General features: G+C 44.4%; 1 protein-coding gene across 2 annotated transcripts in view; it reads left to right on the forward strand.

Annotated features, from left to right (window-relative positions):
* Positions 1 to 302: 302 nt before the first annotated feature.
* Positions 303 to 21,950, forward strand: part of NMT1 (N-myristoyltransferase 1) — a 413,873-nt gene continuing 392,225 nt past the window's right edge. Inside the window, exons 1-2 of one of the 2 annotated variants that reach the window (XM_085647088.1) lie at positions 308 to 436; positions 8,776 to 9,285. Coding sequence is in view for 1 of the 2 variants with exons in the window: in XM_085647087.1 (XP_085503213.1) it covers positions 333 to 436 (104 nt within the window). In the remaining variant the exon portion in view is untranslated. Of the gene's footprint in view, positions 437 to 8,775; positions 9,286 to 21,950 lie in introns of both variants that reach the window. The other variant, XM_085647087.1, reaches the window with a different exon arrangement.

Genomic DNA, 21,950 nt, shown 5'->3' on the forward strand with positions numbered 1-21,950 from the left:
TTTTGCTTGCCCTTGATTCTTGCACAATTGTCACTATTGCCTCATGTAACGTACCGTTTGATTTTGTAACATGCTCACTTGTATTTTTGCTCCTTATGTATCATTACTGCTGCTATTGTGAAGCGCTCTGACACCTTCGGGTAAAGTCCTCGCTATATAAAAACGCATTAAATAAATAAATAAATAAAGCTTGTTTTGGTCTTGTCTTGAACCAACATGAGGAAACTTCCACTGAAACTACAAGACCCAGGTAACCGGGAGCTACTCAGCCAATAGGCGGCCGGCATGTTTTCATGCGTTCTGTAGGCTCGGATATATGTCACTGATTAAAGATGGCGGATGACGGTGAGACAGCACTTGGACAGCTTTTGGAGGACAACGAACAAGAACACTGCAGCGGCTGTGAAAACGAAGAGGAGCAAAGCTACAATCGGGGGTAAATTGGGTTGCGGCCCGAAGCAAGGGGAAAGTGTCTGTTTGTCTTCCACTGGGCTGTTAGCGAACGGCTACCTCTGTCTAGCCCTGCCGAGACGGCACCACCTCCAGCGCGCTGATACGCTGATGCAGCCTTTAAACCGGATTCTCGCATCTCTCGTTAGCTGCTGCGCCTGCCAGTCAAGTTTGTCGAGGTGTGGCTGTAGGCTTCACGTTGAATGGGGTTCATACATTGTTTCTGCGGTGAAGAGATAAGGTTAAAATGTGTGAACCTGTGTATGTTGTCCCTTTTAACGGTTGCTTCGCGGTGCACCCGCGTATCAAGTGCGTTTTTGTAGGATAATGGGACTTGAATAGCATAACTCATGAACAATTCGAACAAGCATTGGCATAGCCAATAGGTCTCGCCTTTGGGATCTTATAAGTGTTTAGCCATGCAACAGTTGCATAACTAAAGTACTTATAAGGTCCCGAAAGCTAGACCTATTGGCTATGCAAAGCGGCCGCGAAAGTGAAAGTAATCGCGGTAAAGCGCGGCGCGCGTGCCTGCGCACATGCACTGTAGCTCTAGGCTGGCCTGGTAGCACTTTTTGGAGCCCTCTCAATAAGTCTCGCCAGACCCGCGCATGCGCTGGGTCAGGCGAGACCTAAGAAGTAATATGACCTAAACAGATACTTTGTGTGTCATAGAAGCACATTTTCCTTCTACACCTGGAAAAAACTGTTCTGTAACATAGTGCTATAGTGTGTGGATCACTACTTGCATGCCTCGTTTTTTTTTTTAGGTCTCGGCTGTGCTTGCGCAGTCTCGCTCCGAGATTTAATGTTTTTCAGAAGAGGGGCTAGAACCCACCCCTCTTCTCCATTGGCTGGCTTCTTAAATGCTGGTCAGCCATTGGAGAAGAGCTTTGTCTCTCCAAAGAAGCCCTGTTTTTTCAGATTCGGGGCGTGTTTTTTACTTTCTTTCTCTCCTCTGGAATGTTAACATTCCAGCCAATGGCAAGAGGAGAGAAAGAAAAACACGCCCCCCCAATCCTAAAACGCCACTGCGTTTCTCCGAGGCATTTCTGCTTGACCTCGGAGAAAGGCGGTGGTGTTCATGGCGTCCTCTCCCCCTGCTCTCGGCTCCCTCGGTGCTCCCATGTCCGGCTGCGTGTGTGTGTGTGTGTGGGTGGCTCTATTTGTGTGTGGGTTGCTCTATGTGAGTGGCTCTCTGTGGGTGACTGTGTGTGGGTGGCTCTATTTGTGTGTGTGGCCCTGTGTGTGGGTGCAAATGCAATAGGTCTCGCATTTGAGAGTGATTAGGCTATTGACATTGTAAATAACAATGCCGTTTCTTTAAATGTTTTAAAAACAAAAACATAAACAAAAATAATGTCATGAGCAATGCCAATAGCTCTAACTTTAACTGCCGAGACAGTTGCATTGTAAATGCTTGTTTTTACCGCAGTAGACCAGGTTATAGCAGGGCGAGAGAGTGGAAGTAGGCCATGCTTCCAGCATTGAGCCCTCCTCCCTGTCATATTCTATCAGTGGTTGGGCATCATGTGACTTCTTGCAAGTTCGACTCTGTTTACTGAACGTTTCTAATGGGCGGAGTAGTACTAATTAGGTTACTAGGTTGATTATCCCCATGCCACCGCAACACCTTTGCGCATTCTTGTTTCTGTTGGTGCGTTACTAAAAGAGCTTTGATTCCCATTTACCGTCTAGTCTTTTGTGCATGATGATCCTTCTATTTCTTATTTACAGTAGTACACGCCTTCAAGAGTGATAATGCTGCCAGTAAGAAGTATGCGTAACGCGGTGCAAAAGGCTAGAACTGTGTTTGCCCACAACTTCAGCCCCGAAAATGTAGGATGTTGTGGCATAGACAAGGGCTTTTTGCGACACAGTATCTGAAATTTTACGGCACACTATTGCCCTTTAGTGGCATATTTCTTTAACATGGTAATGGGAAGCCTTTCTTTCACCTCAGTAGATTAAATTATATCACTGCACTGAGAGGCATTTATTTAAAATTGATAGTTTTTAAATCTGAATTTAGAAACATTCCTGCCCTGGCGACAATGCCATTAGTGATCTAAAAGCAGAGTCGGTGATATGTGGCCTAGAGTCTTATTATGCATGGAGCAATATTATCATCTATTAAAAGAACCACCATTTTTTCTACATCGCACTCTAAACTCGTGTATTGTAAGATGCTGTCATGTGATAATGAATCAAAAGGAGGTTTAGTAAAATTAAATATTTGACTATGATAACACAAGTTAGTCCGGTGGGGAAGCTGGGATGGAGCTAAGGTTTTCTGGTATATTTGGGCAAGTCAACCACTAGACAAGTGTCCTTCTTTTCTTCTGTTTTACATCAGAGGTTGCAGATGTCTCGCATTCTCACTCTCACACTCATTTATTGCAGCCGGGAGGAAGCGGTGGGGGGAGGATGAGCTGACCCTCTGCTGTTGTATGCACACATTCCTATGGCTCTGAGACAGCGATTTATCTCAACCTATGGCAGGAGGGCAGCTTAGCTTATGGGTGGGGAATAAAACAATATGATTCAAGGGTTTCTTGCATTGCGGCAGGTGTTTAATATAGCAGGCGTTGTGTGCCTCTGAAGAAGAACAATTATTTATTGTACGATTATTTAAAATCATTTCAATAACAACCAATAGTTCATTTATGCACATCAGCAACATAGCGGAATTTACAGAGCCCATAAAAATCTGAGCCCTGAGTTGGAGGTAGAGATTATCAAAATTCAAAGAGAGGTATAATTATGGGAAGCCTTTCTTTCACCTCAGTAGATTAAATTTCTTTACACTTGAGTTAAACCGTGAGAAAATCGGAAAAGTTGGACAGTCTATTGAGGCATACTGTCAGTTTCCCCCTGCTGGTAATGCTAGAACTGCTCTCAAACTTCAAGATCTAGAGCTGAGCTGCCAGCTGTGAGACTCACCTCACGCATGCTTCAACCGCTGCACAACAGGTTCCAACCTTTCAAGCACGCTATATTGTGCGCAGCCCAAAAAGCCTGAGATGGAGCAGCTTTTCACCTATACAGAGGGTATGAGTTAGGGATTCTTCCTGCTTTGCGCAGAATCTGCAGTGTCTATCCTGCTCTTCTCTGATTCTGCAGTCATACCAGCATGATTTTAACCAAATTAAACCAAGTCTCAGTAGCTCCTGTTTTATTGCTATAGTAAGCGACAGGGGAAGGTAAGTCGGCAGCACTCCTGAATCATATACGACAAATACCCAGCAGACATTGGTCAGGTTCTTGACCGTCCCAATGTTCTGATCCCTGAAAATGACTTTTGCTAGCTTAGTTATTAGTCTGGAGGCTGTTGGTACTGGAAAGTCACTGGACTAAACCTCTCGCGCCTCTAATGAATCCAATGCGGAGCTAAAATACTTATGCCAATTGGTCCGGGGGGTTCTTATAATTTACAGTGAATTGCCGTACAGTCCTCGACAACATCACCCTGTTGCTGCAATATCACCTCCAATAAACAAGGGTGGGAATGGTTATTTTGGGGACCATGCCAGGTTCTCTTATGACTCATCCTCCCCGTCTTCCACTCAGGCACTTCCACCGACAAAATTTAAGTATTTTCATCTCTTGGTTCAAAAATACTTACCTGGTCCCCCCCATGGACATACATCTGGTTGGTACTAATATGATTTTACACTTTATGTACAGGGCTCGACAAATCCACTCGACCACTCGCATTTGCGAGGTAAATTTTATGAGGTCGAGCTATTTTTAGGTCCTACTCGCCCTTTCTGGCGAGTAGGAAAACATACTAACTTTTGTTCTCTGCCTTTGAAAACGGAGCAAATGTGACAAGATAACAAGATTTAAAGGCCTTTTTATTGCTCACAAAGCAAATGAGCAATAAAAATGCCTTTAAATCTTATCTTGTCACTTTTGCTCCGGTTTCAGAGACGGAGGTCAAGTAGGTCACTGTTAGGGCAAGGAGATTTTTCAAGGTACTAGTACCTGATGTAAATTGGATTTGTGACAGTATTTTTCTTAATCATCAATGGTCATTATTTGCCAGAACGCTCTGCTGTGAACTTGGTCGACAGAATTCTGACCCCTTGTACATCGTCCCCGTACAGGGGAGTTCTAAAACCCTTAAAGATAAGTTCACCTATTTTACGGATTTTGACACGTCTAATCCAGGAGCCTATTTATTTAAATTACAGTTGTCATCTCGACCCAAATTTATTTTGACCCACACTAAATTGATCTATTCCAATTCTTTTAGAACTGAATTGGCCACACAGGGTTATGATCACTGGAACGATACCATTGATTTAAACTCAATTTGGGTCACTAAGGCATGGCAGGTTCAGGGCACTGAAGCTCTGCATAGTGAATGCCTAATTCCGACTCAAATTTTATTTCTAAACGATACAGTGCATCAAACCACTTGCTTTGGCTTGGCAACTGCAAAAAATTTGAATAGCCCATCCATTCCGTCTTTAGCGGAATATGACAATTGGCGTGCTCAAACAAATTAATCGATCGATGTATTACAAGCTTTGTTTCGAAATGACAGTTTCAATGTCTCTGAGGTTGACCCATCCGGATGGTTGGTGCGGCAAACAAATTCAAATACATGTCAACTGCGTTTTTATAATGTAACACCTGGTTTCGCACAGACTAGACCGGATCCTCATTATCCACATTCAGTCACTACATACTCGGTGGGTAAATTGTGCCAACAATGGTTGGAACATTCCACTTTGTCGTCAGTAAAACAACACTTGTCACTCTTGTCAAGCAACATCAATTTGGCTGATTTTATTTTAGGTCCTAGAATCCCTAGAACGAAGAGGTTTATCTATGCACCTTAGAATGAAGTTTGGAAACTTTCGCAGATTGAGGCAGCGCTTCGTCTGCGCCCAATTGATTAAGCATATTTGGAAAAAGGCCTTGCAGTGGTCGACAACAGCATCCATACACTTTCTTCACGTATTTATGCCTTGGATAATATTGTTTCATGGGTTATTGATATTGTTCAGAATGATGTATCTGTGTTATATCATGGTCAAAATCAATTACAATCAATTATGCAGGTTGCATGGAAGTTACAAACTCTCAAATGGGAAAAGTCCCTGGGGATTATTTAAATTCTTCTGCTTTGTTTTTACCATTTAATCTGACTGATAAACAGAGATTTATGTCCATGAAAGATGCTTCATACACGCTATTAAACACTGAACGATTGGAACCCTTGACATTCTCTGTGGCGGAGACGGATTCAGCTGTTTGGGTAATTCATGGGGTTATCTCTCCCATTCTCGCTGTTTCAATTTAAATCATGTATGAAACATTTTGTGATAGGCCGCTTTGAACCCATGGGTAGTGCATTTCTCCATGAATTATGGTCCCTACCGTTCACTTACAGATGTCAATTGGAGGATAAGAAAGTTTTCCTAACGGGGGGAGGACTGCGATTCCACAGTGGGACATTCCCTGGTTTCTAAACACGTTAAGTTGCATGGCGCTTCTAATGTATCCGTGCCTAATCTTGCCTGTGTTTGATGTATTTGCCACCTCCTTCTTAATCACGTTTTTCGCGAAACGATCTGTAGAATTTTTTTATTTTTCCAATTCGTTTTTTTCAAGCGCTTCTGAATTTTGCTGAACTTTGAACTCTGTTTCAATCTTTTGTCTATATGCTACGACCTTACCAGGGGGAGGGTGTTATATGACAATTAGGGTAATTGTCGACTGCGTAGTTAGCATGAGCTCTGTTGCCATGATGCTGCTTTTGCGCACGCTACTACATGTCTTTATTATGAAACACTCTGTTTATTCCTTTCACATGGGAACTGTTTGCTTTTCGCGTTCTCTGCTAGTTCCTGGAGTTCAGTCTGAACATGATGTTCAAGGTCGATAAACAATGCCCCTTGTTGTTCTGTTCTGGTCAGTCCCTAGCACCTAGACAAAATATGCTAAACACAGCTGCACTGCTGGAAACTCGTGCTTTGATATTTCGGGGATGCATGTTGTTCAAACACACATTTGGAGAGAGCCCTTTCCAGGGAGAAGAGCCATGCAGTTCCTATGATGTAAAACTTGAACCTAGGCACTTAACTATGGGGTCTGCTGACAAAGCCCAGAAATCTTCCTTTATATAGTAAATTTCATTTTACCACGGGGAGGGTGTTTAGGCCTTATAGTCCTTTTCCCACTATCTGTATATGATGGCATCCCCCTTTATATTCTATGGAATTGTAACAATGCTAATTGTTCTGAGTTTATGCATTTCGCTTCTGGTAGTGGATCGTATACTGCATTATAGAGCACGATAGTTAAAATAAACATTTCGAACTATACAGTGACTGACAATCCTTATTGTGGAGAAGTACGAGTGAGTGAGCGAAAGGGTATGTCTTGCTACCACGATTCCTGTGAGAGTCAGGAGTGTTATGTTCTGTGTTATCTAATCATTTGTAGCTTTGTGATTATGTAGGAGAACGAATGAGACACTATAGCTAGTCGGTTTTGGGATTTTGGGAACTAAGGTGGTAGGAAGGTACAACCCCTATACATGAGGTGCTGTTTTCCTGCGCATAGTTCGGTGTATGTGGAGACTCCCCGCAACAAGGCAGGGACCGCTAGTGGTTGGCATCTCTCATAACTCTGTTCAGTTGTGCTTCTATATTCTTTTAGTAGAACTCCTGGGGATATTTAGTGATGTATATCCCTAAGTATTTGAAGCACTGCATCTCAACCGGTACCTTGGACCTGGATGTTAACTCTGGTATTCCTCCTGCCAGGATTTATCCCAGTTAATGTGGTAACCAGAATAATCAACATATATGCAGAAAATCTTTAGCACCCTGTCAACTCCCTGCAGTGGGATGCCCCATATCAAGGGATCTTGACGCACACACACCGCAAATGGCTCTAGGGCCAAGGTGAACAACAGGGGGGGGGACAATGGGCAGCCCTGTCTAGTTCCTTTTAGAAGCGCAAATGTACGGGAGATCGTAGCATTGACCCTTGCCAGCGGGTCACGATAAAGAAGCTTAACTCAGCCAATCTCTGTTACTTTTGTTTATGTAAAGATAGTATTGTATCCTCAAACTTGATTTTATATGATTATAAATGTTCTACTTAAAAAGAATACACCTGCTTGTAAATGATTTACTCATTTTTTATTACAGTTATTTACATTTGTATGTTGGAATCCACTATTTGGGGGATTCATAAGTGATATAATATATAGAAAAGAATATTCCCTTGTAGGTACCTGTACCAGATAATAGACTCTGTTACCCAAACCCACAAGGTATACCGGGTTACTCAATCAAATTATAGTCATGTTGATCATGGCATTTAAATACAAATTTTGTAAAAGAATACTGAGGACCTGGCCTGTACAATCAAGCATAGATTATACAGTTCCCACGTATGTTTATTGTAAGACCGTGCTTCACCCACCAGCAGTGACATCTCCTGCAAGTATGCCAGCAGCGTCTCTGAAACAATCAAGATGGGCGTGGTATTTTTTCCAGTTTGCAGATCGCTGCGAAATTTAGCCGGATTTTGCAAACCAACATAACTGGCGAGAAAATACAGGCCTCATTGGACACTTTAGATGTAGCTGTAACCTCTGTTAATTTGAAACTACAACAACACCGGACAGTTTTTATGTTGTATTACACACCTGAGCTCATCTCTTAATTGGCTACGTCTCAATCTTCGGCTAAATCATTCTGTCCAAAATGCCAAGTCTTTGCTGCAGATTTAAGACATATGCTTGTTATCTGTCCAAAGTTGAACACATTCTGGATAGTTTACTTCAAGTTTAGATGTTTCTTCCATACTTGCACTACTCCATGTCTATAGTGTTCAGCTCTCTGAGAGGGAAATTGTTTTGGGGGCAATACGTGACATGGTCAGTAACAAGAGATCATTAGCTTCAATTGTTATAGCATGTGCCCGCTTATGTATAGCCCAAGTTAGTATTAACAGCATAAGCCCAAGCGTTAACGAAGTCTGGATTTTACTCAGACAAGTGTACAAAATGGAACTTGCCCTAGCTAAGGCCAGAGGCCCACGTTCTTGTTTATAATTCAAAAGAGGTTGGTGTAGTCTCCAATGGGATTAACGTATTACTGCGTTTCTGTATTTTTGCATCATCTTCCACTTATTCCAATTCTACAACCATTTTTGTTGACTTTTTTATTTCCCTTGTCCTACTCCATCATGCTTATGGATACCGTACATATTACTTGACTTGGATTTTGTTGGTATTTTTTATTCTCACATGCTGCTTATGCTTTATCTTTTTCTTTATGGTTACTTAATTTTTAGGTCTCGCCTAGCGACGCAGCGCTTGCACTGATTGCCTCTGCAAGATCCATTGTTGTCAACTTGGGTGCCGAAGGGGGACAGGAGATGTGCACTTTCCCAGACAGCCGATGTGCACACTCACAGCGTCTCTTCTCTGGCGTCGTTGCCGAAAGGGGACAGGAGATGTGCACGTGGACCCGTACGGCGTTAAGATGAGTGTTCTGTGGGCTTTCGCTTTCCCTCCCTCCCTCCCCCCTCGTCGCTAGTTCATTTTCCAGTTGCATTTCGGGATTCTGCCGTCCCAACAAGCGGCCTTTTTTTTTTTTCCCCAGTAAATTGTAATTTCCCCCATTTTCCTCCCCTCCCCGTGTCTGCCTTCGCCAGGATATCGGAGTCGACATCCCTGACAAGCTGCTGCCTTTTGAATTCCCGAGTGCTTTGGTCGCGATAACTTCTGCAAAATCGGTGGTTTCTGGTCCTCTGCCCTACCGATTCCCTGGCTGTCTTCTCTACCCATTTCAGCTTCCTCAGGTAGGTCTGTTCAGTGTTTCATCATAAATTTGGGTGTCGGTTTGTATCGCTCTGCTGGACTGCCATTTTGTGCTGAGGTATATGGGTCCGTGAACTGGGGCCACCATCTTCACAGCCTCGATCGGTTTCTTCCATCGCTATGGGCCACAGGTCTACGTGTTGGTTCTGGCAATCTTGTTCCAGTGCTTCAAGTTGACACCCACCACCCCTCGGAACACACAATCTCCACTCTGAAAACAATGGTCATGGCAAGACAACCCTTTCAACCTTTGGTGCTCCGGCATAGATAGCGAGTATGGCCACAGATAGTATGTTTCGTGTGACTCTAAACTGTGACAAAAATACAGATGTAGCTTTTTCCGCTTTTATGGCGGACTTCTTCAGCTTCACCTAGTCCTAAGCTATCAAACACATTGGAACTGGAATATGTGAACTGCAGTCTGCACGCATGTATTTCTGTGCCTGGCAAAATAAACCAGTCGGGTGACTTATTGTATTTGAATCCCTGTGACTGCCCCATTTTAACTTGTCCTAAAGGCATCAGAGCGCTTTGTCTCAGCACCAGCTCACATTACACGAGGTCAGATTTTTTTAGGCCTGGGCCGAATACGTGATTTGCCCAGAATCACAGGATATTGAGCCTAAGAGACTAAACGGACTCAAACCTGTTCCCCCAGTTACAAAGTCAGCAGCTCATCCGTTAAGCCACATTACCTCCATGCTATTGCCGCTTGTGGCTTTAGGGCACATGCACATGTCAGATTTTTGCAGAAGGCGCATCAACAATCTTTGAAGGTTGCTGCAATTGTAGCTTTTGGACTCCAAGCTGTACATGTATATCTGCAAAAAGCACATTAACCCACCCAGCTCATGTAATATCTTCAGGAGCTTTTCTGATGATCCAGTGATGTCACAGATCCCAGCCTTTTCACCAAAATTTCCCAAAAAAGAATAACTACTTTCTTTGCACTTCAGATAAAACTGGGTCCATGTGCTTCCATCTAATAGAAGATGCACACATGACACTTCTCTTTATAGCACATCCCACATCCCTGGCGCCTTCTTCCAGTATTATTACTTGGTGCCATGTCGCTTGGAGCGCCTTCCGGCAGGTCTTTTAGGTAGCAAACGACCCTGGCTTTTGAGACTCTGGTTTTGATGCTTCTCATAAGTGTGTGACTGTCAGCCCCACTGTGCAGCACGATGTTCCATAAAAGTGACGGGTAATCCTACAAACATGGGGACAGTTACACCTTAAGGGTTCCCATTTTTCCATCGTCAACAAGAGGCCTCACGCTGTGTGTGGCGCCCTTAATCATAGCTTCCTTCTTAGCAACAGTAGTTTACACGCTGTGAGCATATATTAGTAATGTCAAAAGTGAAACTGCAACTCCCGAAATACAGTGCATCACTGGCTTAAAAAGCAAGGACTGGCTACTGTGTCAGAAGACATGGTTCCACTTGGCAGCTGTGCTTTAGCCACCTGAAACCCAAGAAACAACCAGGGGTGTAACACAGCCCCTCGCAGCCCCTGCGCACAGGGAGCCCCCAGCCCTTCAGCACAACACCAATAAATATCTGTGTGATATGAGGTACCAAGAGCACCCTCTTCCGTTCCGTAGGGGGTCCCCACCATCTTGCATTACAGTGCTGTCGTAAATGCTTATAAACGTACTGCACAGAGAACATAAAAGGGAACAATATATTTGATAAGTGCATTCTGGGATGTACAACGTCGATCGTAAACTCCACTGGTAGCACTCTGATTTAATTTTTAATTAAAGTTTCAATAGTTGTTTGACAATTTGAAAAATAATCACACAAAGAAACTTTACCATAATAAACATTGTTTTAAATCGATCACAGGAAGTATCTTGAAGTTCATTACAAAAAGAAGCCATCTAACATGTGTGCCAGGAGACAGTGTGGGTTCAATAAGGTTTGCTGTGCAAAACAGTAAACAGACTTGAAAATACAACACGCATAACGTGTCCTATTGAACACAACCAGCCAGGGCTTATCCAAGCGGCCGGTGTCTAGCTCTCACTGCACTAAGCAGCCATTTTGCATCGAGTGGGTCCCGGGCGCTGACGTACAGTGACCACATTGTGTGACATGGGACATGGGCTGTTTTGAATTTTTCTCGGATGTGACTGGCTGCAGGAGGTGACCGTGGGGTGCTATGAAGAAACTGGGCTGAATAGTCAGTTGAGTTGCATTGGGAAGACTGTAACAAGCATTTGCAATGCAATAGGTCTCGCATTTGCGAGAGTTTAAGCTATTGGCATTGTAAATGACAATGGCTTTTATTTATGTTTTAAAAACCAACACATAAATAAAAGGCATCGTCATTTACAATGCCAATAGCTCAAACTCTCACAACTTCGAGACCTACTGCATTGCAAATGCTTGTTGTATTGCGTTATAATTATAGCTTCCGGGACATATCCCATAAAAAGATGAAAGTGCAGTCATTTTCCATGTTTTGACGTTTTTGGAAGGGCCATAGAAAAAATCTTACTCGCTGGATTTTTCCTCCTGCAAGCTTAAGACCGAGCTTGTTCAGCTTGGGGTGGCCGATGAATACTGCAGCTTTTTACATCCTTTTTTGGTCTCGCCTGGTGTGGGCTGCGCACATGCGCTGTCTCGCTGGCGAGATTTGTTTTGTGGCATTTTCTGTTAAGAGCTTTAAGCCCCGCCCCTCTTTTCCATTGGCTGGCGTCACGGTTTATGCTAAACGGTGGCCAGCCGTTGGAAAAGAGCAGTTCAGGACGTTTCTCGTTTGGCTTTTTCTGCCGTCCCACTTGGACGGCCTCGCCTGCTTTCCTTCTGAAGTAAAAGGTTTCTTATCTTTATGGGGCCAAACACATGGCCTCATAAAGACAAGAAATTCTCTTTCACTTTCGGGCCCCTGCCGCGCTTGTTTTCCTAGCGCCGAAGAGGTGTGCGCAGCTCTTTGTAAGCGCTCTAGTGCCGCAAGCTGCGAGCAGATACTTTAAAGAGCAGGCCTTCATGCCTTACTCCCGCGCACTGGCAGCAGCAGGCTCCCAGCTAAGCTCTTGAAGGAAAGAAATTTGGACAGGAGGAGGCCAAGAGAGAGTTCGCCATAAGATGGTCTGTGTGTGTGTGTGGTCTCTCTGTTGTAAGTAGTGGAAATCTACGAGCACCATCCATGAAAAGGGCCGAGGGTGGATGAGGGGAGGGGAGGGGGGACTGTACTTTCTGATGTAGGTTGTGCAAACCCACGAGCACCATCCATGAGAGGGGGGCATCAGCCTGAGTGGGGGATGGGGGGCGGGGGTGTTATCTCTGCTGAAGGTTGAGCAAACCTTTGAGCACCGTAGGTTTTAGTCTCCGTTGTAGGAGCAGTAGGCCCCACGCCTCTTTCTCAGATCCCAGCGAAGGTGTTCACAGTTAAACCGCAGACTCGAGAGGGCTTTTGAGGGACAGCGAAGAGTGCACGTGTGCACTGGGAAGCAGGGTGCTGGGCTGCTGCCCGCACATGGGAAGCACGGAGGGGTGCAACAGAAAGAGGCACGGGGTGCACAAGAACTACAGTGAGGGGGCCGCAGCTCATGGAGGACCTGGAGATGACGTAGTGCCTGGAAGCACCGACGCAGCCCATGAAGCACAGAGTACACTGGTTAGACATAGGTTTTCAGATTAGTCTACAAACAGGTGGTTCTCTACATGAGCGTGGAGTGCACCGGAAGTGCATGTGGGGCACACCGGAAGCACAGACATTACCCACGAAGTACCAGGTGAACAGAAAGAACAGAGGGTGTATGGGGAGAATGGAGGAGCACGAGAGGCACAAGGCGCACGTGGGAAGGCTGGTGCGCGCAGGGCATGCACAGAGGGCACGGGTGAACCTTGGCACAGCGTGTACATGGAAGGAGTAAAGAGTATATAAGGGGCTCAACCTGTACATGGGAAACCCTATATGCTTATTGTAAACTGGGCATGAGCACAGAGTGTGCACCGGATCAGGGCTAGATGAGGTCGTCTGTGGGCAGCAGTGCCAGGGTGTGGAGCAAGGGTCAAGAACCACAGAAACAGACCGAGCCACCAATGTGGGCCGAGAAATGGCTACCGCCTCCGAGCTGAACAGTGAGAGGGCGTCGGACGTCACTTCTCTGATATTTACGTGCTATTTGCTATTGGACTTTTTTCGCTGCATTTAGCAGTATTCTTAACTATTTTAATACATCTCCAGTACGTCGTTACTGTCCTGTAATTCCGGACTGCAAGCGTGTTTGTAAACATTTCACGACTATCGCAGGCGGAGCCAATGTTACAGCATTCTTTATTTGCACGCTGTACAACCTAACCCAGCAGCACACGCACGATTCATCACATTTTTCTCATTTTAAAAACCAGCGATATAAAAAACAGCGGTAACCTGGTTGGCGTTATTTTTGCGCGGTATTAAACCAGGACAGTGGAGGCACAGTGAGACACCGCAGTCAAACACAGAAAGATAGAGGTTACTATATGGACAGCAGGGCTGTCTGAGATCTGTAGAGGTCTCCAAGAAGGCGGTGGGGGATTCTCCATTCAGTGTTGTGTGGAGGAGAGGGGACCATGGCAGACAATGTTCCAGACACCAGTAGCCCTGCACTCGTCCTGTCGTCATCCCGGATACGTGTCCGTGGACAATTTATTAATAATATACTCAAAGTACAACTCGCTGACAGTGACGTCACGTAGCCAGTGTGTTATGGGCCCCACTGTATGGAAATGCATAGCAGCTGCTGTTTTAATAATAAAATACAGCAATGAGCAGATTTCACTGGGTCCTTGTGCCTCTGCACCTGCTGCACCCCGCGCCCCTGCTCACCGAACCGTGTCATATTAGCATTTCTGAAGACGTTTTGCAGTCAGAGCGGAGTGAGACCCTTGTCTCCGAGGCGCTGCTGGTGTTACAACCTGTGCTTCCACTGCACGCATATTTTAAGAGGTACCCCGCGTCCCCGGCCATGTGATTTTAAATCAGAGCAGAGGGGGCCACAGGTAGGCCCCGATAATATCAAAACGTTCACGCTTGTGGTGCCAGGGTGTGGGAGGGCCGCGTTGGAAGCGCTAAGAATCTGTGGAGAGTGAAGTCACCGGTTGGTTTGTGGCGGGAAATCTCCCGGAGCTGGTATTGAACCGACTGAAGTAAATTCAATCCCGACACTTTATATAGATGAGACTAAACGCCATCACTGCAGGATGGGCCCGCCGCGTGCGTGGGGCGCTGTCTGCAGGCAGACCCCCCCTAGGAGCTAAAAATACAAGTCCCCCCCCCCCCCCCCCTTCCCCACCCAGTCTACTGAAAGGAAGGGAGGTAGGAACCCGGCATGGGGGGGGCGCGGCTCGTGCCAGGGAGTGTTACTGAATATCCCATTGATTTCGTGATGTGCTCATCCTGTGTGCTTCCTCCCCACTTCCCTCTGTGATGTGCTCACCCATGTGTGCAAAGTGTGTGTTTACGCACCGCTTACAGGTTTTCAAAACACATAAATGAAAGGCATTGTCATTTACAATGCCAATAGATCAAACGTATGCAAAGGCGAGACCTATTGCATTACAAATGCTTGTTTCCTAATTGCAATTACTCTGGCTTTATTTTGTTGCCTGGACTGCCAGTGGCATAGCCAGTGTGTTATGAACCCTAATGCAAAGAAGGAAATGGCCCCAACCCCTGAAACTGAACTGTGAAATATAGCAATCGTGGTTCAGGGTGGTAATTTGAGCACATTTGAATCCTGAACAATATTGCACTTGGGTTGTAGGTCTGTTAGTCTTCTGTTGTATTGAACACGTTCAGCAGCGAGCTGTTGCCCCATGCAGCAATCCAAAGATCATTCTCTCTTTAAGTTTTCCGTGTAATGTAATGAAGTTGCAGTAAAATGTTGGTCTTAACGTTTGTTGTACACGTATATTTTTTTCAACAGCAGTGATTGTGGGGTTTGAGGAGGGAAGGCATGCATTTAATTTGAAAGAGAAGGAGACACTCGTCATTGCATCAGTGAACTTGTATGTTTGAACTATGAGATGACCGCTTTGTGAGCGGTCATCAGACTTCCTCCTAGTTATTTTTATTTTATTTTTTTTTGTCCTCATTTGCCAAATCCCTCATTCTCCGAATACACCGACCACCTAGCATGCCCCCCTTTAGAGAAAAAGATAAATTTCTCTCCCGAGCCTAGGCACGATATCATATTGGCGGATGATGATGAACCAGAAAAAGAGAGTAATCACTCACCCCAACTAGGTGTGTTGCAACCTGTAGGATCTTGGTGGGAAAAACCGGAGATCGAAGACCCTAGATCCTTGGAGTTATTTAGGCATAATCATAGGACCCGGGGAAAAAAAACACAACCCGGCACCCTATCTCCAATGAATCAAGAAGTCCCAAAATGCTCGATTACGTTTGTTACCCAGCCTGGCTAAGTCCACCTTAGATGTCTCGAGGACGTCAGCCAGCCAGCATGCTGAGGCACAGATGGTTCAACCCAGACTTTACAAATCTGTCTTCTGGCCAAAAGCATTGCATAGAATAAAAATGACCTGGCCTGGCCCGTAACATTAGGGTCTAATCCAAAAACAATTAATGGCAAAGTTATAATCAAATTGGCATCTAGAATGGAATTCAACAATGTAATAACTTCTTCCCAAAACCGGCCGATGGAAGGGCAGTCTTTGAACATATGAACATCCGATGCATTGGGAAGATTACATTTATTGCACTTTTTATTTTGCTGGTACTTTGAGAGTTTTAGCGGGGAAAGGTAGGCCCGATGTACTGTAAATAGATGGTTCCGTCTGAGCCATGCTGGTTTCACGATTTTGTAGAGTAGGGAGAAGGATTTAATCCAGTCATCTTTACAATGAGAGCCCAGTTCTTCTCCCCAGAGGTCATCAGGCTCCACTACCACAGGGTAACCTCTTTACCCCCCCTTTGCCGCTCTACCAGCTGTTGTTCCAAGTTACTAGTAACCCCCAAAGGAACCCCTTTTTTACCAAGAGCCCTGACCCAGCTTACAAGTTGTATATACTTAAATCTTGCCAGTTCTGATCCAACCTTAACCCGCAAATCATCCCATGACACGATATCACCTTCAAAGATAAGATCCCCCCCCCCCCACCTTGCGATTCCTACATCCCTCAAAGGTGTGGCCAGACTGTCTTTCAAACAAGCCGGTAGGCCTGGGGAATTCCAAATTGGTGCATAATTGGAATAGTAGGAGAGCCCCAGGTTCTTCCTAATCCGTGCCCAAATTTTAGCCAAGGATTGTAGGATTTTTGATTTCACCTTTTTAAAGAATTTTTGATCTCCGTATTTAAACATGAATCCATCTAATAGTAGACCCGCCCCTACTAACATTGCGCTGTACATTGACCCCATTGGTATATTGGATGGAGACTTCAGAAGAATCCTTGAATGAGACAACGTAAAAGCCCATGCATAATATTCCAAGTCAGGCAATGCCAACCCCCCCTTCTCTCTTCTCCTCCTCAGCTTTTTCCATGCAAGCCTAGTAGCTCTGTTGTTCCAAATAAAGGAATGAATCTCTCTCTGACATCTATTCAAGATTTTAGAGTCCAAAACCAAAGGGATAGTATTAAAAAGAAATATATATTTGGGCAGGATAGACATTTTAATGAGGCTGACCCTCCCCATGATAGTAAGATTGAGATAGGCCCATGATTTTAAGAGCCTCCGACATTCCTTAAATACCCGGTCCGCATTGCTTTGTGCCATTTTTCCAATATCTTGTGTTACCCAAATCCCAAGGTATCTCATGGAGGAAGTCGTCTTCAGATGTTCACTGACGACATTCCATACCATGATTTCTGTTTTACCGGGATTAATTTCGTAGCCAGAGATGCAACCAAATTCCTCTGCCCTTTTAATTACATTAGGGAATGCTAGATCTGGGTCAGATGATAAAATAAGGATGTCGTCTGCGTACAGTGCGACCCTCCTCTCCCACTCCTCAAATTTAAAATATGGAATATTCGCGTCAGTTCCTAGAACCTGCGCAAAGGGTTCTATATATAGATCGAAGAGTAAGGGAGAAAGAGGGCAGCCCTGCCTAGTTCCTCTCGTCATTGTAAAGGGTTCTGTCAGCGCCCCATTAATTAATAGTCTAGCTGATGGTGCTCCATACAGCAAAGAGATAGTACGACAAAAATATTCACCAAAATTAAATTTCTTCAGGACCGCAACCAAATAGCTCCAATTGACCCTGTTGAACGCTTTAGTAGCATCCAACGTGAGGGTTGCCAAAGGGAGAGAGAAGGCAGTAGCAATATCAATAGCACCAACCAACTCCCTTGTCAAATCAGCCAATTGTCGCCCCTTAATGAAACCCTTCTGATCCTGGTGTACAATTGAGCCAATTACACTCCCCAATCTTGCTGACAAAATAGTTGTGAAGATTTTATAATCGCTGTTAAGGAGCGAAATTGGCCGATAGGAACCACACTCAGAGGGATTTTTCCCTGGCTTGAGGATCAACACAATGATTGCATCTTTCCAGGACTTAGGAGGAACCTTACCCTTGATCAAAATCTCATTAAAGAGGGTCGTCCGTGTTGAGACCAAAGTTGGTGTCAACACCCGGAAAATCTCACCGGGTAGGTCATCGGGACCAGCTGCCTTCCCCTTTTTAAGTAAACCAATAGCTTTTATGACTTCGACCTCTGAGATTTCCTTCTCCAAGTATTTACGTTGAGTCTTGGTAAGAGTTGGCAAGAGTATTTTCCCCAGCCAAAGATCTCTTATGGCTTGGTCCTCAACGATATCCTCATTATAAATATCCCTGAAAAATTCCAGGAAAGCGTTGCCAATATCTAAATTAGAGGATCTAAGGCCGATCTCCCCTTCCACTTTTATCTCTCTAATATAGTATTTAGCCTGATCTGCTTTAACTTTCCAGACCAACAGCTTTCCTGCAGCTTCGCCAAACTCAAACTGAGAGAGTTTACTCGCCTCCCACCTCCTTGTAACCCTCTCTTGTAGGATAAATTCCAGCTGATTTTTTTTTTAGATCCAAGAGCCTCTCTTGTTTAACAGCTGAGCCCATAGAGAGACCAAGATTTTGTTCGACTAACTTCATCTCAGATTCTAAAGCTGTTATCTTCTCCCTATAAAGCTTCCGCCTATAAGAGGATCTGTTGGTAATGATGCCTCTAAGAAAGGCTTTCCATGTATCCCACACCGTAGTTATAACGGCAGAATCTAAATTTATCTCTAAAAAGGCCTTGCTTTCTGCTGCCAGATAAATAATTTCATCATCATCTAATAGTATTGTACGGTCAAAAGACCACATAGCATGCCTAGGCTGCTGATCACCTCTTAAAGAAAAAGAGATGGCCGAATGATCAGACAGGTGAGCAGGTGAGGTGGGACATAATCTATTGAGATCAGCGAGTTATTTAATGAGAAGCTGAATAATGCATAGTCTATCCTAGATTTATGCTTATACTTGGAGTTCTGAAAGGAGATCCCCAGTTTGTTTCCCGATCTCTCTCTCTCTCTCTCTCTCCATATATCCGCTAACCCCAGCTGCGTCATAATTGACACCAAGGTCTGACTAGAGTTAGATAGAACATGGGCTCTAGAACTAATTGATTTATCCAATTTGGTATTGATAACAATATTGAAGTCCCCCATCCATATTATAGGGTCTTGGGATGTAACCAAATGATTTCTGATGCAATCCAGATAATAGGGGTCATCTTGGTTAGGCCCATAATAGCCCACTAGTGAATACACTCGCCCATAAACCAAAATTCTAGTTAAAAGCCACCTACCACTTTGATCTCCTTTATAGTCCAAAATTTGAACCTTTACCGATTTCTTGAAAATGATAATGATCCCTCGTATATTAGCATTGTGGTCTGTAGATATGAATTTGTCAATCCACCTCTGCTTCCCTAGAATTTCAGAGGCTTCGGCCTTAAGAAGATGCGATTCCTGGATGACAATAATCTGCACGGGGGAATCTCTCAAATACTGGAAAATACGATCTCTTCTGCTCCTCACGCGCAGACCATTAACATTCCAGGATAAATACTGTACAACAGACATGATCCCGACAATCTACCCGTCTCCCAACCACCCTAACCATCCCTTCCGTCCAACTCGCTGTACACAATTGAGAATTACTTGGAATATCAGCCACATTTGGGGACAACCTAGTCTTAAAGAGAACTGACGAGAATTTTTAATTGAATTCCACCACCACCCAAAACTTCGCCCCCCCCCCCCCCCCTGGAAAACCCTCCCTTACTTCCTCTGACCAGTTGGGCTGTCAGGTTTACATCCTTGAGCAGTAACCCCATCCTCCACATCACATTACACAGTCTACTCTTCTGATTCCCCAAAAATAGACAATCGCAGGGAAAGAGAAGAAAAGTTTCCTAACCAGATTAGAAGAATATATTTCTTTTGATTTCTAATATTTGAGATTTCCTTCCTTCCTTTTTTTTTTTTTAATCCCTTCCTTCCATATATATATATATATATATATTTTTTCTCCATCCTATATATATGTCTAAAGTGGCATTGCTTTGTTCTTTTTTTTATTTTTGACTGCCCCTCCCATAGAGAAGACCCATGGTCCGTAACCCAAAATTAGATGCTTAACTGCCCCCTTGTGAGTTCATTAGAGTATCATTCAGCCATACATCCGCCTCCTGGGGAGATCTAAAATTAAGCATTTTATTATTATGCATCACCCGCAGAAAGGCGGGAAACCTCATCTGTACCGTGGCACCCAATGATCTGAATTTTTCCATTCTTTGGCCTAACTCCCACTGTCGATCCAGTGTGGTTTTAGACAAATCCGACCGCACCTCAAAGGAGAACTCAGGACCCTTAACAGATTTTTCTTTTAACGCCAAATTTAATAGCCTCTCCTTTAGGGTGTATGTCTGAAAATTGATCAGGATTTTCCTTGGTTTAGCTCTTCCGGGTTTTAAACGAAAAGGCTCCTGATGGATCCGCTGTATGTCCTTCTCCAAAGCCTCCCCATCCTCATCGAAGACTAAAGAGGCTTTAAGCAAATTAATCACGAAGGTCTTGATGTCCCCTCCTTCCTTTCCCTCCGGAACCTTGAGAAGTCGGAGATTATTCCGACGTGAAAATTTTTCGAGAGACTCCACTTTGTCTTTCAAAACGTCTCCCTTCTAGTTATGTGTTGTAATGATTTAAAGAAGCTAAGTGTTCTTGCCTGTTCTATCTCCATGGGAGCGTAACGTGGGAGACAGTTTACCAGGAGAACTGACAGGTCAGCAGCTGGAGTTGGTGGCGCTTCAATAGAAGTGAATAAAGGTACATAATCTTACCAGTGTGTCGCTTCTTAACACTGGCGACGAGCGAAGCTTGCGGGGGACAAGCCTGCCACCAGCTCTCCCCTTTTCCTGAGAACCCACGGATTTGCCTTCTTCTCCACGGCGATGGGAATTGAGTGACAAGTGAAGAGGCACCCTTCCTGCTCTCCTAGAAATTTCCGACGTCTACTCCTGCTCTTCCCGACTTCCTACGAACTCGGAGCCGAATTTGGGCAATTTTACACACTTTTGCCCTTTTCCTAACGGCTCTTGCTGCTCGCGACGCTCTTCGTGACGCTGCTCTCGTGCACTCGCTGACGTGCACATCCCCTCCAGCATTGAGCTACGTCATCATGTGACACGCACTTTACGTGCGTGACACCATTTTGGATTTGTTGTCCAGTTCCCATGAAAACTGCATTGCACGTCGCTACAGAGCCCCGATTTAAGGATTTATAATTGGAATCGGGCACCGCACGGCATCGTGCACAACTATGGAGCATTAATGGGCAAGTATAGTATATTCCAGAGGATCTTGCAGGTACTGTTTTTGTTTCCTTGCTGCTCATTTTGCCTCCGCGCCCAACCATTAACTTTTGACTGCTGATATACTTCATGACTTTCTGCCTCGAAGTGAATGCTCAAGTTTGTAGCTTAGTACTGCTTTTGTCTTTAAGAAGACTCTAATGTTGGCTATGGGGCTCACACGAGAACATTTCTTTCCCTAATGCAATTTTTACATCATAATTTTGCACTCAACCAAACTGGTGTAAGGTTTTTTCTGTGTTCTTTCAAAATAAACATTGACATAGCATGGCAGCCACTACAATGAATCAGCCTCTTCCATTCCTTTGTGAAAAAGGTGAACCTCTATTGCCCCGGAAGAGATGGAAATTATTATTTGATTCTTATTTGGTTGCTCTCGGTGGCGAGAAATTTTCTGCTCATAGAAGACAAGCAATTCTACTTCACAACCTCGGAATAGAGGGACGCAACATTTGAGCGTATTGACGTAGTTCCTGTAGGAGAAGGTGATTATGAGCCGTCTGATGTGTTTGAAATGTCCATAAAAATGTTAGATGTATTTTGGGCCACGTATCAATGTTGTTTTGGAGAGGCACAAATTTTTCATGAGAATCCAAGAACCCAATGAGCAGATTGGCAATTACATAGCTTTTCTAAAGACACTTGTGAGTTTGGTGACCTCACTGACTCGTTGATATCTGATCAACTGGTCAGGTGCACCAACAGTACTAGGGTGCAAGAAAAACTCTTATGTAGAAATCCGTCAATCAAGCTGTAGCCATCGTAGAAGGGATCGAAAACACCTCTGGTTG

The sequence above is a fragment of the Triturus cristatus genome, chromosome 1_1 (assembly GCF_964204655.1).
Source record: "Triturus cristatus chromosome 1_1, aTriCri1.1, whole genome shotgun sequence".
In the NCBI taxonomy this organism is placed as follows: domain Eukaryota; kingdom Metazoa; phylum Chordata; class Amphibia; order Caudata; family Salamandridae; genus Triturus; species Triturus cristatus.